At 46.7% G+C, this 21,596-nt stretch overlaps 1 protein-coding gene across 10 annotated transcripts in view; it reads left to right on the forward strand.

The window, feature by feature from the left end:
* The window catches only part of MCF2L (MCF.2 cell line derived transforming sequence like), an 892,749-nt gene that overhangs the window by 223,453 nt on the left and 647,700 nt on the right, over positions 1-21,596 (forward strand). For 2 of the 10 annotated variants that reach the window (XM_069637155.1, XM_069637159.1), the window contains exon 1: positions 6,142-6,391. The exons of 3 other annotated variants lie outside the window; for them this stretch is intronic. In XM_069637155.1, the coding sequence (XP_069493256.1) occupies positions 6,181-6,391 (211 nt within the window). In that variant the 5' untranslated portion in view covers positions 6,142-6,180. Of the gene's footprint in view, positions 1-6,140; positions 6,423-21,596 lie in introns of those variants that run through there. 5 more of the 10 variants (XM_069637158.1, XM_069637160.1, XM_069637157.1 and 2 more) reach the window with 4 other exon arrangements.

Below are 21,596 nucleotides of genomic sequence, written 5' to 3' on the forward strand. Positions count from 1 at the left end.
TTTTGGTCAATTAAAGTTTCACCCAAGGTCACTTTATACGAAGATGTCCTGCTCGTGTGCCAGGAAGGTTCTAGTCGGGTGTTATGGAAGTTGGTGAGTAAGGTGACAGATATTTTGCAAAGCTGCTCAAGAATACTTGAAGACTTCGTAGAAAATCTGGGTGGTGTAAAGAGAGCAGTTATGCGCTCGTATCGGATTGCACAATAGATAGTATGTGGGGTCATGAATTACATAATTGTTTCTCCAGTTTAGATAAACCAGTGGGGGTGTTTGAAAAATTCTCTGACTACAGATGGAAAAGGGAGTTTTTGAGATTTCCCCTAAATGTAATACCGACGGGCAAACTCTTCGCGATTCGGTCTAAAGACCATACAACAAAAGAAGAATGCTCCCTTTGTAGGGAAGAAACTATTCAGAGCTTATGACATACACTGATGCAATGTCCTGTGACATATGAATTGAGGGTCTTGCGTTTTGAACGATTTGTACATAGAAAAAGTTGGTTGTGCACAGAAGAATTTTGCCAAAGACTGTCCTCGGGGCATGAAACTTTTTTAAGTGTGGAAGTCTTGAAGTTACTGAATGTGTTAGGTTGTATTGCATTGAATGATTACTTAAAACCCCCCTGCCTCTGGGACCGGTTAGGATGGTAACTAATGGTTCTGTTTAAGATGGGCATTTTTATTGTTTGAATTTGCTGTTTTATGTTATCTTTTTCTTTGTTTATATGTAAAAAGTCACATTATTGACTGCAACACATTATTAATTTTTTTTAAAGTGCAGATTTCAGATGACACATTCCCCTGTTGCATCTTTAACGTTGCACCTACATGCAATATTGTCTGCCCAGTAGTAGGCTGGCAAGAGTTAAACTAGTACTCGGTGCACGGAAGCCAGTTTCTAGATTGTCTGTATTGGGCACTTAATATTAGAGTGGACGCTAATCTCGACCCGGGGATTGAACCCATTTCTCTGAATCATTGCAAAGTAGTCACTAGATCATTCTATGAAACCTGTAAATAGGTGGATTGCAAGAAATGGGATCAATCCCTGGGTTGAGATTAGCGTGGAAGCGCTAATCTCAACCCAGGGATTGACCCAATTTCTCGGATATCTTAAAGCCTTTCGGTGGCTCTTTAGCAGTGGGATCTTTAACAGCGAGGGCAGAGAACGTATTGCTAAGGGGTATCAAAGAATTATCATAGCCACCTCATCTAGAGCCCCACCTCCTCCCCATCCTCACTGGGAACTTCAATCATAGTTTTGGCATCTGGGGCAATTACAGGTGGCCAACTGAAGGATGCAGATGCTCTGTGTGAGGATACATTTTGATGATATGATTAGCAAGGGTTGCCGTGCCTTTACCCCTGATGTCAATTGGAAGTACAACGTGTTTCCCCCTCTTCTGTCCTGGCCTTTTTTCAACTTCAAAGGGATCAAGTGGGTCCTTACTGGGTCTTCGCCTTCGGGGAGTGCAAATATCTATTATCTGGTTATCAAGAGAGATTACACAAAAAAAAAACACAACCGTATCCGGAGCCACACAATTAAAGCGTGTCCCCCCCCCCCGCCTCCCCTGCTTGGAAGCCCCACAGTGTCCAGTGGGCATTTAACATGAGGCCCATCAGTGACATGTAATAAACCCATAATTTCAGATCTGAGGGTAATAACCTCCCTAATCAGTTTAAACATCCTGGAGATGTTTTTCCTGGCTAACCTCCGGAGAAGTGGAGAGGACAGCCTTCCTTCTGGACATGCCTCGAGACACCAAAGAGTGCCAACTCCCACAAGCATTCAAACCTAACACAAGACTGACCCGGGACTGACACAAAATGAACACAGTAAAAAGAAAAGGAAAAAGTACAGCCCAAGCCCTACTATGCTTAACCCAATAATACCTTGCCTGCTTGTTAAACAGTGAATTAATAAAACAGTGCATCAGCAATCAATCAGTTCAAAACGAGTAAAAACAGACAATGCTAACAATAGCTGAGTGATTGAGTCCAAGAGTACAGGCCAACACCCTTCCTTAGTTATTCTCTGCAGAGCAGAAAAGATGCGAGCCGTGTCCTCAACCAGGGAGGAGGGGCACGTCCGACTGACTTGGGGGGCATCCGTAGTCTGACCCCGCCCCCCAACCCAAGGGCAAACAAAACAGACAGAGTACTTGGGACACAAACTTGTGGGACGTTTCTGCAATGTAAAAGCTTGTTGAAAAGTAAAGAAACATGTACCCAAATATAACAGCCTTAAAACCATTGCACGTTTAAATAAAAAAAACATTAAGGCGCCAGCAGGTTAACACCAGAGTTGAAACCAACGCTCAAGAAAGTCAAAAGGGAAAAATTGAAAAAGAAAAGGCTGACTGTAAAAAGTACAAAAGACCCACACGCTCCTATGGCTGCAAACGGAAGACGGAGCAAGGCAAATGTTACCGAGTGTTTCCAGACGAAAAAAAGGAGAGAGCTCGAGTCTCTGGCTTGTAGAGGCCAGCAAAAGGCAAACAAACTGCAGATTCCTCGTTCTCTCCACTTGGACTTCAATAAAGCTTGCTGCAAGCAAGCAGAGACTAAGGGCAGGTTTCACACCCTCCCGACCCAAACACTGAACACCTTACAGGAGCTGCATAGGTCACTTCAAAAAGCCTGCTGCCCGAAACAGCTTTGGCTCTCAAGAGCCAAGCGCTTTGCCGGCCAGAGGGCTTCGCCAGCAAGGGTGAATGTAGCAGCCTTTGTGCTGGGGGTGTGGTCTCTCACTCCCTCACCTCTATTTCCTGATCCCAGTTGCAAATTGCCAGCCAAGGCTCTCAACAGCTGAGCCCTTTGCTGGATCAAATACGACACCTGAAGGAAAACGCAACGTCCCTTTGAACGTGAACTTGTATTTAATGAGGACGAACCAATCGAGAAGGGAGAGAGAGAGAGAGAGAGATTCATATGCAGGAGAAGCTCTCTGATGTAGCGACGTCTTGGATGGGTGGAGCAGTATGGAGCCGCGGAGCCCGCAGCAGCCCTTGAAGGAACATCAGAGGAAGACGCTAAGGCCTGGCGCAACGCACAGTGGAGAAACTGCTGTCAGGACGGAATTCTGGAGACGGTCCTATCTGGTGGCCTGATCACGGAAAAGCTGTGGTGGGCCGGTGGCACGGTCAACAATGTCAAAACCGGAGAAGACGGGAAAACTCCCACCGACAGCCATACGCTGTGCACATCGACACCGCAAGATGCCAAGAATGAGTCTGCAGTGAAGTTGAGAAGGAAGAGACAGAAAGCAAGGAAATCGACTTGTGGCGATGCCACGACGGGAAAATCCACCCACCGGAAGTAATGGTACTAGGGTACAACACAGAAGGGGGAGGCAACTGGGACCACATATTTTCAACAGGAACCACATATATTAATTGAAAGGAACAGCAAAGAGGACTGTAGGTCATTGAGACAGCATAACTGTGTTTATGGGGAAAGAGCGAGAAAGATACCAAGTAAAACTGTGGAGGAACAGTTTACTTTGAAAACCGCTATGAGTTAAGTTCAAGTAATCAATCTTGAAATCAAAGACCAAGGGGAACCCAGTAGAGAGGCCCCAGGACTGGTGGTGTCATACCATTGTTAAGGATATACCAAAGCCCAACCAATAGAGCGTCAAGTATAAAGAGTCTGAAGGACTAATACACAATGGAAGGAAGGTAAAAAGACTACATCCAAAAAGAAAGATTGATAGTTCTCGCATGCTCTGGGATAGCCGACCTATTACTAGAAATAAGCTCATGAAAGAGACACTGAGAACCAGAATCAATAGTTTCTATCAACTTGTTTCCAGTTAGTGGAAAAATCTAGCTTGTCGCAAGTGGGGAAACCCCTGAAATAAAGCTCCAAGACCTACGTCTAAAAGAAAAGTGACAGAAGATATAGATTTTGACAATCTTTATTTATTAGTTTTAGTAGTAGGGTCAAATAGAAGAAGGGTTTGGACTGAGGACTTTTTTCTTTGGACTTTTGACGATAGACAAGCACTCTTATTTAGTTTGGTTAGGTGGGGAATATTCCCATAGCAATAGGGTGATTTAATTATTTAAATTTACAAGTTAAAAATGTCCAACACAAGTCCGACCCCTTCTGCCCTGCATTAGAGCCTAGAAGCCAGGACTGGTTGAGCATCTTACGTTGGATAAGGCCCATCTCAAGGATATCTTCAATCTCTCCACTGGGTTTTACGTGTGTGGGATAGTCATCTGCTCCTAAGCATGGATTGATATAGGCATCACACAGTATTGTTACCTATCATATGAATGCAAGTGGAATTTCCTCCAAAAAAGTAAACCTAACAGCACGTTACAGAAATTCTCTGGTGGTGATCAGTTTAAGAAAATTGCTTCACCTTGTAGAAAGTCTAAGTCTTAGAGTAGTTTATAAAACTGTGTTATTGAGATCTGCGCAAGCACTATGAACACAGGATCGCAGAGATGATACCTTTTATTAACTTGAAAGTGGTGTTCTTGAGAAACCGTGTTCTCGGCATGTGATGATTTAACACTGAGTGATAAATGCAGGGCTTTAAGTGGTCGGGGGCTAGCCGGACAGAGCCCACAGTCCCCGAAAAAAGTGCTTCTGAAACAGGGCAGTGCTGGGGCTCACTAAAAACTCCTAGTAGGCCAACCCGATCGGGCTGCTACACGCCAAGGCATATTTTTTTCTACTGGCTGAGGCCTCTCACAGATATGTGAGAAATCATATTTCTGATCCAATGTCTCTTGTGTGCACGAGAGCTTCAGGCTTTAGAAAAAATGCCTTGGCTTGCATCAGTATGAACTGTTCAGTAGAGAGTGGGAGTTGGGAGGGGGTTGGCCCTGCCAGCCATCCCTTTCACTCAAAAGATGTATCCTATACTTGTCAACCGTGGAGACAGGGTTGATGGTAGCTGCATCCCTTAAGTTAAAGGAATGCCTGGAAGGGGTCGGTGCCACAATTAAGTAACAAAAGTAAAGCGGGCCCTTACCGAAGCCCCAGGCTTGTCGGGGTCCCCCACCCACCCGATTTCACATCCCACTGAAGGCACTGAGTAAATGACCGCCCATCCCACTGCTAACAACTGAGGTATTCACTGTTTTGTCTGATGCTGGAGCCCAGAGCAAACAACACATTTGTGACATCAAAAATGTATCACTGGCCGCTCGAACTACGAGTGTGCAACCTGGCATCCCTTTATGTTCTGATCTGCAAGTCTCATAACACAAAGAGAAAAACACGACTGTATAACCTACTCGCGCAAGCAGAGCCTTGGGGACTACAGAGCTCTGCATTAAATGTTTGAAAATTTGGGGAACTGCCAAGCTAAGAGGTTACTCATGTTTTAGTTGGTTACAAAGGTCCCCTCTAAATGCCGGCGGTTGGGTGGGGGGTGGGGGGAGGGCGGTGTGGTCTCAATTGTTAGTAGCCAAAGAGATGAATAATCCTGATAGAAACTTGCTCAGTGTCATGCATGGCATCTAGAGCCAGTCTTTGTTTTTCCTCATTGCATGCTGGGACTTGTAGGCCCCTACTTACAGTGGCAAAAAAAAAAAATACAATTCTGAACATGCATTAGGAAAAATCAGGACTGGCTCCAAGTGTCCAGCATGACACAGGGAAACTCGGCAGCCATTTTAGAGCCATCATTTGTGCATGGTCGCGAGAAACTAAAGAAGGCTGAAGCAGGTGTGAAGAAACCAAGGCAACATGAAGCGTTTTTTAAAACCAGGGCAACATTACTTGTTCAGTCTGCACAGACTTATTTAAAGGCAGCATTTTCATAATGTATAGAGTAAACGGAAAGAGGAAAGGCGATTTTGCCTGTTTTTTACACTTTACTTGTATGCTCCTTTTTGCAAAAGTATAAAACTGCAGGCAGGGGACCCTTCAGCACGCAGGTGCTAACGTTTCTGCAATTTGCACTTTTCCTAAAATCAAAGTTGTACTCGGTTGGGCCAATTGCATTTGCTCTCCGGGAGGTCGTTTTAACACGCTCGGCTGGCAGTGTGTTGCCCGTGGCATTGTGACGTCAATGCCGTGTGTAATAAGTTATTCTAGGTCTGCGGGCTGCCTCGCCGGTCTCCGGGGGCTGCGCAAGTGTCTTGCGGGGAGCGAGTTGCGCAGTTCAGGTGTGCGAGAGGGAGGGAGAGGAGTCGAGGCCGCGCGGCACTGCATGGGAGCCGGTCAGAAGGAACAGCCAGTTCCCCTGCACCTGCCGCGGAGCGGGAGCAAAGTTCAGCTCCGGGGAGGAGAGCCGCGCCTGCAGCCGGGAGCAGGACAAGCATGCCAGCGCCTGGCCCCCTCACTTGCCAGAGCTGGCGCCGGGGATGGCGTGCGTGCGGATCTCGGAGGAGGAGATGAGGAGCTACCATTGGCTTACCCAGGTGTGCCTGCTGCTGGATTCGGCGCTGCATAGTAAGCAGTACTGTTTATTCTCCATGTACCCCGCGTCTCGCGGAATTATGACAAGTCCCTCCAGTCCGGGCTTTATTTTTTGCAGCGAGGTCCCTTGGGAGTAGGGTGGCGCGCACTCCTATCGGAAATCCTTTTTTCTTTTCAATTGGAAATCCAGGACAAAAAGCCCCACAATGCAGTATAATTTGACGAGGACCGACCACGCGGAAGCCTTGCCCAGTCTGTTGATCTTGGTTAATACAAAGCAAGTTGATAATTTTGCACAGCAGGTGTGCAGTATACACAACTTAAAATAATAGTACTGGCAGGGAAGGGAGTGAATGAGTACGGGTCCCACGGCGCGCGCGAAGAAACTGGATGTGGAGGGTTTACACACCCGCCATGTGGCAAGTTAAGTTACCTGCGCGAGATTTGGCAAATGCATGCGCGCATTTCACTTCACAGATGCTCAGTCAATCTCATGTTTCTTTTCTTTGTCTCTTGAGACTTGTGGGGATGGGTGAAGGACAGCAGAACTACGAGTCCAAGAATGCAATGCATACCACTGGAAGAACGCATGTTGGATGACTCCGGACATGGCCCTTTTCTGTGCCCTGGTTTACCTCCATGCGTGACCGCGAGTCTCCCACGATGGGCAGGAGTGTGTACCATAGCATCCTTTATCGGTGGGAGAGAAGTTGTGTTAGTTTCATTTAGGGCAAAGTCCATACTCGGACCGACCATTTGCCCAAAGCTTTCAGGCGTACCTGGAAACATTTATTAACATTGTCTGCAAACGTTGGAATGCTGTGTTCTATATTTTTGGGATGTTTTACGCAGAAACCAACAGTATATATTTTCTCTGTAATGCTTGCGGCTGGGCAACACTTCAATGAAGAGTGAGGTTGAACTGCATGTTTCACACAGGTGTCTGCCACAGGTGCATTCGTTCACTGAGCTGCGCCAATCTGCACGCACCACTCCTCAGCTACTGTCAACGCTGCTGTGAGGCTATTTCCGGCTGCGTGGATTAGGTGGGGCCGCCGCCCGCCCCGGGCAGCACCGCTCGCGGTCTTGACGCGAACAATGGGAGCCCGCGGCTTTCACCTGCACCTGCCGTTCTCTGTTATGGATGGTGCCCTCGTGCAAGCAGTGGAAGGCGCATCACACACCCACACACTTCCGCCTTCTGCTGAAGAGAAAGATGTACTGTGGCCCGCGGGGACTGGGGAGTTTGTGAGGGCCTTTGTAATAACGAGACCTCCACAGGTAAGTTATTTAAGCCTTTATTATCAAACCCGAACGCCGTACATATCTCTTCCCTGCTCCTTTCACTCTCCCTCCACCAACTGTCCCCCCCGAACCTTAACCCCTCAACATTCTATAGTAGAACCTTAGATAAGAGCTCGCGGAAGCACGAGCAACTACTACACATCTCCCCCTGTAAACCTCCATAATGAACATTCATTAATTATGAACATAGGTAAGGTAAGGTAGGACAGAAAGAATCCTTAATATGCAATAAGAGGCATATTTATCTATATGGAACATTGATAATGATTACAGTCCAAGCATTAATCATCTGCAAATTCTAAAACAAAATCCTTGTATTTGGCTGGAATATTCTTTATACGGTTTGGGCGATTATTCACTTGATTGGAGGACTCCGCAAGAACAGAGTTTCCACACTGTCCCCTTCCGTGTGGAACTATGCTTGCATTATCTGATGCAAGCACTGACAACTCCTCTGCAACCCTTACATCCACACCAGTCAAACCAAAAGCACCTTTATCAGAATCACACTCAGAATGTACATCCATCCCTTTAGCATCATGAGCTCCTTCTAATGGCACAACATCATCACTTTCCGAGGCAGACGCCTGCCTCCTACCATGCCCCACCCGAGCATCCTCCCCAACCAGCACAGCCATATCCTTATCCCTCTCTAGGGGAACCACATCCTCAGAGGCATAATCTGGATCAACTCTTATTGTATCCCCACCTCCCTCACAACACAGTTCCTTAGTCCCCGCCAGCTTTCCCTTAACAAGGACCACCCTCCTCAAACTCCATCTGGTACCATCTTGCAATTTAACGTATCCATGACCTACTTTGGTCACAATTTTTGGTTCCATAAATTTGGACAAACCCTTTGCTACAAATCTTGGATTTTTCACCACTACAAGATCACCAATTTGTACACGCAGGGGTTTCTTTTTTTTAAGCTGAGATTCCCAAAAACTGGATTGTTTAACACGCACCTTGTCCAGAACCTCCTGCATGTTGATGCGACTTTGTACACCACCCCCAAGAGCGGCCACCCTTAGTTTAGATCCTGGTTTTCTCCCTCTCATTAACTCAAAAGGAGACACTCCAGTAAAGGAAGAAGGGGTAACCCTATAGGCTTTTAGAGCTTCAGTCACCACACTGCACCACGGCAAACCATTTGCGATGGCCAACTGAACTGCCCCCTTCACAAACCTGTTCATCCGTTCAACTAATCCATTGGCCTCTGGATTGTACAAAGCCACTTTATGGTGACGAATTCCTAGTTTGGAGAAGAACTCTTGCATGGTGACTGATACAAATTGGGGACCATTATCTGAGACTATTCCAGCCGGAACCCCTTCCCTGTCAAACACTGCTGACAAGAAGTCAATCACCTTCTCAGTGGTGACCGAGGACAAGGCCGTGGCCTCCACCCACCTAGAGGTATAGTCCACTAACACCACAAAATATCTGAAACCTCCACCCAAGGTGTCCATGGGACCCATAATATCTACTGCCACTTTTGACCACACCTCTTGCGGCACTTCCACAGGCTGTACGGGTTGGGGCGACGTTGTCTTACTTTTATCACTGACTGAACAAGCCATGCAATCCTTAACTACCTTCTCAACCTCCTCATCCATCTTGGGCCACCAATACCCTTCTCTCAGCCTTCTTTTCGTCATGGATCTCCCGAGATGCCCTTCATGAGCCAACTCCACCAACTTGGCCTTAAGAGATTCAGGTGGTATTAACCTGGTACCCCTGGCAATGCCCCACGGACCTTCAGACAACTCTGTCCATACTTGTCCGAACGACTTGTCCAATTCATCCTTGCCTGCACCTGTAGTAAGAGCAGTCTTGATTTTGTTCAACACAGGGTCCATCGCACATTCTCTACCCCATTCCTGCTCATTTACTGCCGGAAACACTTTGGCCACCAACACATATTCATCACTCATCACAGCCTGTTTTGAGTTTTCCGCACTTACATCATGCCGGGGAAAACGAGATAGACCATCTGCAACCATATTTTTACTGCCAGGTAAGTACTCCACCTTAAAATTATACTCATTCATGTCCGCCATCCAGCGCATCACTCTAGACGATGCCTGGAACAAACCCTTAGATGTCAAAACATGCACTAGGGGTTTATGATCGGTGCGTAATGTGTATTCTACTCCCCACAAGAATGTTCTAAAATGTTTGGATGCCCAGACAGCTGCCAAGGCCTCCCTCTCTATGACAGCATATCTACGTTCTGCTTCACTAAGAACCCTAGATGCAAAAGCAATGGGGCGATACGATCCACCAAAACACTGTTCAAGAACTGCCCCTACACCATACTCACTAGCATCCACTGTCAAAACCGTCTTCCTAGATGGAGAAAAGGAAGCTAACGATGGAGCCTGGTCCACTTGAGCCTTCAAGCCTTCAAATTCTAGCTGGCATGCCCCTGACCACTCAAAATGTACGCCCTTTTTGAGCAACGCTCTCATGGCCACAGTCTTGTCGGAGTACGTGGGAATAAACCTACTATAATATTCGGCCAATCCCAAAAACGACCGTAATTGGTCCTTACTGGTGGGTGGAGATACTTCACATAACGCCTTCACCAACTCAGCCTTGGGATGTATCCCCTTGGCATCCAGGGTGTGTCCTAAATAAGTCACACTCTCCACCCCTATCTTACACTTACTTAATTTGACCGTCAAACCACTCTTCTCCAAAATGCCCAAAACTCGTAGAATCCTTTCATTGTGTTCCTCACGAGACCTGCCCCACACCAAGATATCGTCCTGGAAATATTCCACACCATCCACCCCGCAAAACAACTTTTGCATCACCCGCTGGAAAACAGCGGAGGCGGATGCCAAACCAAATGGCATACGCCGGAAACGGAAAGCTCCAAATGGCGTAATGAACGATGTAAGAGGTCGTGATTCAATGTGCAAATCCACCTGGTGATAGGCAGATGACAAATCTAAGGTGGAGAAACAAGATGCCCCTCCCACAAGTGAAAGCATTTCCTGTATATTCGGTAAGGGATGCCTGTCTATCCAGATACTTGAATTCAAATCTCTTAGGTCAACACACATCCTCATACCACCATCATTTTTACGTGCCAATACAACCGGGGCTAACCACTCTGATGACTCTACCTCCTCTATTACACCAGCCTCCATCAGCTTTTTAAGTTCTGTCTGAAGACTTTCACGTGCCATGATTGGTACACGCCTAACTCTGTGCACAACGGGAACGGCATTCCTCTTGAGCACGATCTTGTGTGAGAAACCCCGCAACTTGCCCAGGACGGAGGAGAAAACTGATGGAAATTTCTTTTGGAGATTATCGGCTGACACCACACTTCCCTCACGCAAACTACCTTCTCTTTCCTTGCTTACGCACAAAACCGGGACAGCTTTGCCAGGTCGAATCTCCATCTCTAGAGCAGCCTGCTCCTCCCACCCAATAACCGGATCGCCCTTACAAGCTACATACAGTTTTCCTCTGGCTTTTCTGCCATGAAATTCAATTTCAACCCACTCATATCCCAATACTTTAATTGGAACACGGCCATACGCACAAGGATTAATATCAGACGGGTTAAGACTAGACACCTCCTTATGGAACTTAGATTTATACATCTCAGGAGATATCATAGTGTATGGAGAACCCGTGTCAACCAACACACTGAGTGGAACTCCATTCACATTAAGAGTAGCCCACGCACTTTTTCCCGACGGTCCCACACTCAACAGTGCACCTTCTTTTGGAAGCAAATCCGCCCTAGCAGAAGGACTAACATATCCTACAACAGTTACATTGTTATCATCTTCTTCGGGGTCCACCATCCGCACCACTTCCTTCTGTGGTATAGCCTTACACATGCGGGCAAAATGTCCTCTTCCCTTGCACTTTCTGCACACAACGGCAGAAGCAGGACATTCCCTTGCACCCGCAATATGACCCCTCCAACCGCATTTCTTGCAGAATTCTCTGCTATTCGGCGTGACTCTTTGATCCTTGTCCCTGGTTCGACTTTCTTCATTTTTGCGTGGCTGAACCATGTGTACAATGTCCGCCTTTTCCGTCACTTCTTTGACACTCTTCCTTGACTCCTCCAGGGCACGGGCTATTTCAATTACTTTCTCCAACGGAGGATCCTTCTCTGTCCACAACCTCTCCCTAACCTTCGAGTCACTAGTTCTCATCATGATCTGGTCACGAATGTATTCTTCTGCCATGCCCGTGAACTTACAAGTAGAAATGAGGGTGCGCAGTGCCGTCACATACGAATCAATGTTCTCGCCAGAACCTTGTGCCCTTGAAAAGAAATGATACCTCTCAAGCACAACGTTTGCTCTTTTGCCAAAACGTGTCTCAAGTTTTTTTAGAGCAGTCTCAAATGCCAAAATCACTGCCTGCCCCCCTTCACCATCTCCTTCTCCTGAAGACAAAGCCATAACATCCTGGCCCGGAAGGTGTCTGAACACCCTTAAACCCTCCGTACCAAGGCAATTGAGTAGGGTCGCTTCCTTGTCATCATCAGACATTCTGGAACCCCCTGACGCTCTCAGATATACTTTGAAAGTGTCCACCCAAAGCTCCCATGCAATGGGGGGCTCCCCCGGATTGGGGAGGAAGGCCGGAGGAGGACGTGCATTGCTGCGCTGCATAGTCACTGGATCCGACATAGCCACTGACTGAGGTCTATGCTATGAAACACCTGAACTCTCTGCGCTCTTCCGTGAATAACAATGTTTAAGTAACTTGTTCAACACGGCAGACTAGCAAGATGATTATTCCACCTTCACATATGCACAATACTGTTAAAGGCAGGCTCCAGTCACTTCCCTCCTCTATATTTTGTAGCAAATAGAAAGCACAGTATCTCAATGCCAGCACACAAGTAGTTAACTCTCCTCTCCTTGCAGTTCGAGTAATATAGACACACCCACCCTTGAACAGGAAGCCTTCCGTTAACTTCCTATGTGGTGGGCGGAGCCGAACAACAGGGCATCCGTGTATAATTTGCGTCTTCACAGCTACGAAGAACGCCGGACTCTGCCCCCTCCCAGGGTCCTCCTCTCACCTGTGCTGCTCCCTAGTATTATTGTGCACCGCACGGCACTGTCGCACCCCGCCACAAGCCGCACTCGACCTCTTCCGGGAGCGCGGCTCGGCAGGATTTAAGCTTGACAGCGGCCGCACAGCCGTGAACACGGCTGCACTCTTTGCGGTGTGCCGCGCTCGACCTCCTCCGAGAGCGCGGCCCGGCAGGATCCTCTGCTAGTGGCAGCGGCCGCTCAGCCGTAGCACGGCTGAACTCCTTGCCGTGTGCTGCGCTCGACCTCCTCCGGGAGCGCGGCTCGGCCGGCCGCTGAAGGCAAGTAGCGTTGGCCCAGCTGACACTTTTCACGCCGGGGCCCGCGCTCGACCTCGTCCGGGAGCGCAGCCCAGAAATCAGCTGAGGTACCGGATGATGTGTACGGCTGGCAAGGCGCGTGGGTCGGGTTTGAAGATCCTCGTCGCCAGTGTAATAACGAGACCTCCACAGGTAAGTTATTTAAGCCTTTATTATCAAACCCGAACGCCGTACATATCTCTTCCCTGCTCCTTTCACTCTCCCTCCACCAACTGTCCCCCCCGAACCTTAACCCCTCAACATTCTATAGTAGAACCTTAGATAAGAGCTCGCGGAAGCACGAGCAACTACTACAGCCTTCATCGCCTGCTTGTCAGACACGCTCGCGTGTCGCGCATCGCCTTTAGGCGCTGACTGGTTTCATAAGGGTCAGAGGTGAGGATCACCTGTCGGCTCTAATCACAGGCTCGCGTCGTAGGTGTGTCGCACTGAACATGGTCTTGCCCACCCGAAGCACAACTGACAATGAACACGTAGTAATAGTCCATTGGACGCATGTCTCTGGGATGCCTTCAACCAGCCCTGGTTTTTAAAACACTGTCTGCGTTCTTGGTTGCTAAACTGCGCATCTCAAGCGTTCAAGTGTTGGCTAAAAAGCCAGGACTGGAGAAAGAGCTCCCCAGGGCCAGCTGTTAGGTATGATAAGAGAATGGGTAATTGTCAAATATATTAATTTACATTAACTTTCCCAGTCTTTCAGTGGGCTGAGGGCTTTTTAAATTGGTTTGGGAGTACGGTTCCCAGTGTTATGGTCAGGGGCGTTGCTAGGGGGGGGGCTAAGGGGGCTGTAGCCCCTGATCTTTTGTTTGTAGCCCCGGATAGAATCTCAGGAGCTACAGCCAAAAGACTAGCTAGCCCCCAGTCCCAACAGTTCCGACATCAGCTTAGCCCCGGGTCTTTTCCAGACCTAGCAACTCCCCTGGTTATGGTGTTTATTTTTTGGACATTTCCGTCTGTACTTTCCCACATACATTTCGCATTCCATTTGGGAGACATCGAATCAAGCCCTGGTTTAAAATGTGCTTTCTGTGTCTTGTCTTAGTTTATAATGGGGGAAATCTAGGACTGCTAGTCCCACGATGCTAAATTAAAACCAGGGCTGGCCTCCTGCCTCTTGCATGCATAATGTTGCCATGTATGTTGGGTTAAGAACTTCAAGGGGAGTTTTAAATGTGAAGGCACAATAATGCAAAAGTCAATCGTTTTTTAAAAGTGCATTGGTACAGTGGAATTGCATTTCCGAGCTAACAGTCTACGTTTAAAGTGTGCATATCTCACTGTTTTGCTTCCTCAGACTATGGAAGTTTCGTGACCTGCATGAACACTTTTTTAAAAGAATTTGTTTTTAAATGTGGGGTTGACCTTAAAATACAGTACCAGCAATGCGTTGTTGGGGGTCATGTGTTTCTGTGTGTTTTTATTAATTTGCAAGGGAGCGTCAGAAGTTTTGTTAGGAGGTGGATGTTTTTGTGTAAAAAAAATGATATTTTTGTAGATGAGCAATATATGTTGACAGTTTGGTTTGGGGACTTTCAGGCAGGGTTGAACTGGGGCCTACTCGGGCACCAATGAAAACGTGACCACAGTCACCAATGGCAATTCGTTCTGTTTGTGACAGACTCTTTGAGTAGGGCCCAAGGGTACGCTTTTTTGGTAATGCCTTTCAGATTGTGCATTTTATAATAACATTTATTCAGTACCACTGGTCAAAGTTACTAGCTGCATGGTGGTGTAACTTATCGAACAGGCCCATTTTGGCCAGAAAACTGGCCTACTATGACAAACTATCGCACACTTGTATGTCGGCTCTACTATTCGGGCATTGCCCTATAGCCAAGTGCGCACCTGGGGGGAGGAAAAAGACACTGCGGTCTCTGTTTATGATAACATGCACCTGCATTCTCTATTCATTCTTTTATTAACAGAAAGGGGTTTGGAGAAAGGCCTACCTTTTCCTGTCCTAAAGCAAATGTCCCTTCCTATAAAACTAAAGCAAGATGACCTTGTGTCCGCACAAATCTGACCCTCACACAATCAAAAGGTGCAAGGTAAATGTTTCAAATTTCCATTCAACAATATGCAAAAACCCAAACGTACAATCATTGTGTCCAGTGTTTGGTTCCCTTCCCCAGGATTATTTCAGGTAAACTCTTCAAAATGTTCTGATTCAACAAGTCTCCTAAAGGCAATGACAATGTCTTTCATCTAATACTTTTACTCGGGATAGCAAAACAAGTTCCTCTTCCACAACCCGGGTTGCAATATGTTATGTTACAGGTTGTTATAACGTGCACTGTTGCCACCTGTGTGGTTTCTTGGCATTCTCGCCAAAGGAAAGTCTTTCTTAATCTTTCATTATGATTAAACAAATGTGTTTTCTCCAATATGGGTAAAGCATGGAAAAAGGCTAGTCTTTTCCAATTCTCTGGTTGACAAAATGTTCAATTGAAAAAACAATTTAATATGTCAGTTTCTCTTTAACACACCAGTTCAAAATGGGTTCCCTGGTATATTCCTCTGTCAGGAAACCTCTCAACTGAAACTCTTGATATCCTGGTTTACTCTCCTGCCAGGAATTTTTCCCTTTTGGCTCATGCAGCTCCCCCGGTACACTCTCCTGCCAGGTATCTCTTTCCAAAAATGTTCACTACCTGATGCTGTTGTCGGGTCTCTCTTCAACATTCACATTCCTCTTAAGTATTACACAATTTTACTTCTTCAATAGCAAAACTTTGGAAATGCAGTTATTTGTACCAATTTCACCATACTGACACCCCATATATGAGGGTTTGTTCAAGATCTGTCGGTCAGCCTTTCTTTTAGTCTCTCTTGGCAATGCTTTTTCCAGGTTTCCCCCAACTGACAACTCATATCGGGAGAATTGTGTAACTTTTTGCCTCTGTTCAAAGTCTGTTGGCTTATGGCAATGCTGGTTCCAGGTTTTTCCCATCTGACATCTCATATCACGAGAATTGGGATCCATGTGATTTTAACAAATTCCATTACAGAGAATTCTTTTTACCGAACCCAAAACCACAAATAAAATATCGGTTTTATTTATTTTTTGGGGGCTCCACCCCCCTAGTCCTCCGTTTTTCTATAAGTCTAAGCCCACCAGTTTTACCCCTTTACTCCTCCCCCACATACATTTTCAACCAACATTTGGTATTTGTTTGGTTGTTCATGTTTTCGGTAAAAAAGCATTCTCTAATGTGTTTGGTAAAATCACTGTATACCGGAGAATTGTACCATGTTTGCCCTTTTGTTCTTTCTGTACTGGCTTATAGCAATGCTGGTTCCAGGTTTCCCCAACTGACATCACATATCAGGAGAATTATACCATATTTACCGTTGCTATTTAACTCTATTTGGCCGGTATTCAAAAATGCTGTCGGGGCCCCCTACTTGTTTAGGTTGACTCACCGGTTCGTGTGGCTGCTGCGAGGAGGTAACGTTGGGATGGCAGTCCCTTCTTGATACTCTGCAGCCTCTCTCCTTCTCCGGTCTGTCGGCTGCAGATGACTTCAAGGTTTAAATGTCCTGCACAGCTGACTTGGACATTGTCAACTAGACTGCCCGTTACACTTGGTGTCATATTCCCTCCACATTCACTCCTTGCTCCTTTTCCTCCTCTCAGTACTTAAGGCTTTATGGGACTTGGAGTCCAAGGAAGTTTGATATGATTTTACATTACATTGTTGGACAGTTCTGTTTAGATAACAATCACTGTAAACTATATGTTCTAGGCTAATCATATACACATGAAGACCGAATAGGGTTTTGTTTGAACAAAGCAGTTTTCACATTTTTATAAATGTAATGACAACAGGCCATCAAAAACTCTTGAATTAAGGGATCTTCCTCGTAAGAAAGAGAGGACTACCGCTTTTGCCGCTCTCCCTTGACAACCATCTGCTCCCATGCGATCCACCCTCAGGATACCACCCCGAGGGACATGATCAGGTAGTGTCTGCCTTCCCCTGGCCACACGGGAGGAGACTTTAGGCTGTGGATCAGTGATGACTCAGCAGAATTCAACAGAGTTTCCTCGCCCGGTTTTCTTCTTTTTTTTGCGTGAATCCCTTTCATTTGCACTGGTGATCCTTGAAAACTTCACTGAGTGTTCTCCATAAATGTTGGCCGGTGTACCTGAGAAGAGTATGGTGGTTTTAGAGAGTGCTTAAGCAGTTGAACGATATGAGTATATTTATGAAGGGTGTAAAGCAGGACTGGAAAATGAAAAAATGCAGCCTATGCTCCATTGTTAACTATTTTGATGCACTGATTTCCGCCTTATTCACTGCGTGAAATGCTCTTTTAAATATGTGCTTGCCATACATATAAATGGCAAGGATTTTTTAGACTTGTCAAGTTGCATTTTTTGGACTCCTCCAGGTTTACACTACCCCTGACATGGCACGGGGTGTGTCCCAATGTGAAGGCGTTGGGCTGGTGGCAGCAGAGGCTTTAAATGAGTAGGGCCCCAGAAACCATTTCATGCCTTGTCCTATGTTTGCAGAAAAGGCCCATCAATGGGTGCATGTCGACATTGTCTCTCTCACAGCAAAGCCCTCAGTTCATGAGGATATACCAAGTGCTATCCAGTCTTCTTTTGAAGCCCAGCATCATCAACACACTTTTCACACACAAACCTCATGCGATGCAGAGAGCTACTACACCAGGTGAATAGCCCATGAAAGCAATGAGCTCTGTAGATTTGTTTTACCACGTGCCCTTGCAGAGGAAATGGAATCCACCAGACGTTCATATCCCCAACCATGAGGCATACCTGCTGCTTGAGATGTGAAAACTAGCAAGAGGCAATAAAATACAAAGGACCCAGAACCTGGCAGACAACGGCAGTGTTTCTTGCTTGAAGTTGAAGGCCAGCTATTTCCTTCTGTCGCAGACCTGTGGTATGGTGTTGAGGGCAGTTTCCTCTGGGATTGCGAGTCAATTTGCTAGTGAGCTCTGTGGGAAGGAACAACTTTTTGAAGGACGTTACTTTTTGCATTCAGAGTCAATGGCGGGTCACTACTGCTTGTCAAATGGAATTTGTCTTATGCGGCACAGGACTAGCCGTGCTGCTCAATTCATAGACTGGTTGAAGCCATTTAAAGGCACATACATTATTGGGTTTCTGCTGGTCTTCAAGCAGCGCTTTGAGTGGTTCTGAGTAAACCTTTCATCTCTTCTTGCCTTGTGGAGTGGTGCACCACAGCTGCTGGGCTCGACTTGTTTCTCTGGTATCCAATATTCATAGAGAATAACATCACAGAGAATGCTATGACAGAGAAACAAAAACAGAGAAAAGAAATCAACATTTTCGAAAAATAGGTATGGGGGTAAAACGCTTGTGATTGGTTTAAGCATATAGAAAAATGGGGGATTTAGGGGGACCCCCAAAAAGACAATGTTTTTCTTTTCACTGTTACTGCTGAAAAATTCTTCTGTGTTGTGTATTCTCTGTAATTACATAGAACCATATAACTTATGGAAGCACTTGAGCAAAAAGGTGCAAATCGAACTCTGGTCCCCCACCCTATGGCAGAAACTCCCACTGACCCTGGTTTGTGGGTGGTCCAGCGGCCACCTTCCCAGAGCCCTGGAAGTGCACCTGGAGTCCAGCAAAGGCGCAGAGCTCGGGAGAGCTCCTTGACTCGTCATGGAGTAGAGGCACCTCTAAAGGTGACTTTATATGTTACTCGGAGATCTTTCAACGTGGCGGCACAAAGCTTGCCACACTATAGGGCAATTCATTATTGTGTAATTGGTGCACCTTGAAATCTAGCCAAAGGAGAACGCCTCTAACCCTAGTGTCTACGCATCTTTTACAGTAGAGCGGTCAGCAGGAGCCCTGATCAGAGCTGTACCTTGTCATGTCTTATGAGCGACGTCTCTGGTGTTGGGTAACTTGAGCCACTTCTGCCAGGTCACCACGCGCAGACGGCCCTAACGTTCCTGATGATACCATCATTGAGCCTGAGCCGAAGCAAAGGCTTGCTTCCTCTCCCATCATTGGGGGGTCAGGCGGGGGGATGTTGCATCACGTTTGATACACACAGTAGTCTGGATCTGGAGGAAAAGCACTTGGGGGAACAGCTTTGATTTTTTTGAAAGGTGATTTTGTGCGATACCCAACATGGCGACCGAAAGCAATAATCCTAATAAAAACTCATTGGAGTGTATTGGGTAATGCGTCCGTTCAGATCACTTCCACTCCATTCTCCCATCCATACAGCAATTCTTGCATGCAAAATTTAGCGTGTTGCCTGAGGATGCACCTTTGCAAATGCTTTATGCAATGGTGGCAAAGATGGAATCGGGGATTACAAGATGGTAACTGCATAGACATTTTAGGAAATCTGCCTTGTGTAAGTGACATCTACTTTTAAGAGACGTGTGCTGCCATACACGTGGTCATGATCCCCTTCATATCATGGGCAGTGGCAACCACAGCCTCGTACCTTTTTTTTTGGACTGCTGAGCAGCAATAGACGTCACCTGTCAAGCCCAGCTCAACAGCCACTACACCTGGATGGGAATTGTAGCCAATGTCCTAAGCTGATTTAACTCCTTACCCGGCGGTGCATCTTTAATTCACCCTAGTGCGGCCCACCCAGCTCCTCGCCCACTGCCCAGTAACTTATAGTGCCCCACTTGGATCCACCCCTTGGCAGTAGATGGCTCTTGGGTGCTATGAGTAAAGGGGATCCCAAAAGGCCCATGTGTGCGGATGTAGAAAATCAGACAAAGTAGATATGCTCCGTAGAAGGCCTCCTCCGACCCAAGTTATCTCTTGCGCTAAACTAATCTTGAATGTGGATCACATACTTCAAAGCACAGCCCCTCTGAAACTTAATTCTGGCTTCTTGCCAACACCACAGGGCACCCAAATACCTGAAGCTGCCTCTGCACAATGGACATCAAGCCCTCAGCTCACACCCTCTGCCAATAGTCTTTACTATTCCCTAGCAGATGGCATGGCGCCAAGTAGTCCTACAGCATTAAGTGCGAACTATCAGAAGCCAGCTACAGGTCAACCACGCGAGTCCTGTTCCTGTCCAATCTAGACAGTAGAGATGCCTTTCTCATATGTGTGCCCGCCTGTTCACTGGCAGGTTGCACACATAAAATGTGCCCTGGTCAAACTACACTGGCGCCACTTCCATTCCTGCATCCCCTACAATGCTGCAGTCTTTCTGTCTGGCAGAGACGATCTCCATGCCAGAGCAAACTATGCCACGCAAGAAACATCTCTGTGACCAGACCTAAACAGCAGATTTGCAAGAGAAAGAAGGGGCCAGCGAGCTGGAATACCCCCTCTAACACCCAGACAATATAGCCGCATGGCCATGGATGTCAACTGGGTGTAGGCAGCGGTACCACCTGCCACCCAGAGCACTTTCCTGGGGATCCCTTGCACTGCCTCTGCGACACATGGCCTGCTGCCCCTTATCCGTGGATACCCGAGAGTGATTTATTGCTCAGCCAGAAACAGTCCGCATACAATTAATCACTGTGGTTTTGGTCTTTTGTTTGTTGTGATGTGATAGTGAAAAAAGAAACAAGGGTAAAAAAAATATTTAATGCTTCAAAAACTCCATCCCTCACATTTCTTCAATGCAGAGCAACTAATGCCAACTCCTCCCCCATCCCCCACGCCCAGCCCCCCCCCCGCCTCCGTCCCTTGCTCACACCACTTGCCCACTCGCGCATTAACGAATATCCTTGCCCTCCTCCTGGGCAGGCATTGCCTATTGGCAGAATGAAACTAAACATTTTGCACAATAGTACTTGCCATGGTGGCGTCAGAATTATTGTCCTGTAGGGAGCTGTGTTCCTCTGTAAACACATGTCGTTGTGTCTGTCTGCCCGTTTGAGATCTCTGTGAGCAGTTTGCTTAAGGGGGACCTGTTGTGTCTTATGTATGATATTTCAGCGTGAACTGTGTAAAGCATTTATCTCTGTGTAGCTTTGTCCATTAGGAGATACCTTTTATGTGGGATGAGAATAGGTGCCTGGTGCTATTAGCTGTTTGTTCATCCTGTATCCCACCACCACGATGAAATTGAGCTCACCTAGGAAGATGTTCAGGTCAGTTTTCATTTGTGAAAAAACAAGCACGATGAATCGTTCCTTTAGGAACATTATATCAGGCTTTGCCTGTCGTATGATGATAGTACTCGGGCGATTGAGATGTCGCTTGGCATATGAGCAAAGCGCTTGTGCGTCTGTATCTTGCATATGATGTCTATGCATGGAGTAGGAGTCTTAATGTGGCATAACAAGGTTCAAGAGGAAGACTGGGTAAGCAGGAGCTAAACGCAGCTCCTGGGTATTTTGGTGGGTCGGAAGGAGTCGTCGGATACACTTGGGACATTTATCCAACTTTTATTAAAATAATAAAGAGAAGGCCTATCTTGCCCTATTGCTATAGGTGTGTTCCCAGCCTATCAAAACTAAGGTGCTTGTCGGTCATCAGGATGTCCAATCAA

Source organism: Ambystoma mexicanum, chromosome 7p (genome assembly GCF_040938575.1).
Source record: "Ambystoma mexicanum isolate Mex_15411 chromosome 7p, UKY_AmexF1_1, whole genome shotgun sequence".
Classification (NCBI taxonomy): domain Eukaryota; kingdom Metazoa; phylum Chordata; class Amphibia; order Caudata; family Ambystomatidae; genus Ambystoma; species Ambystoma mexicanum.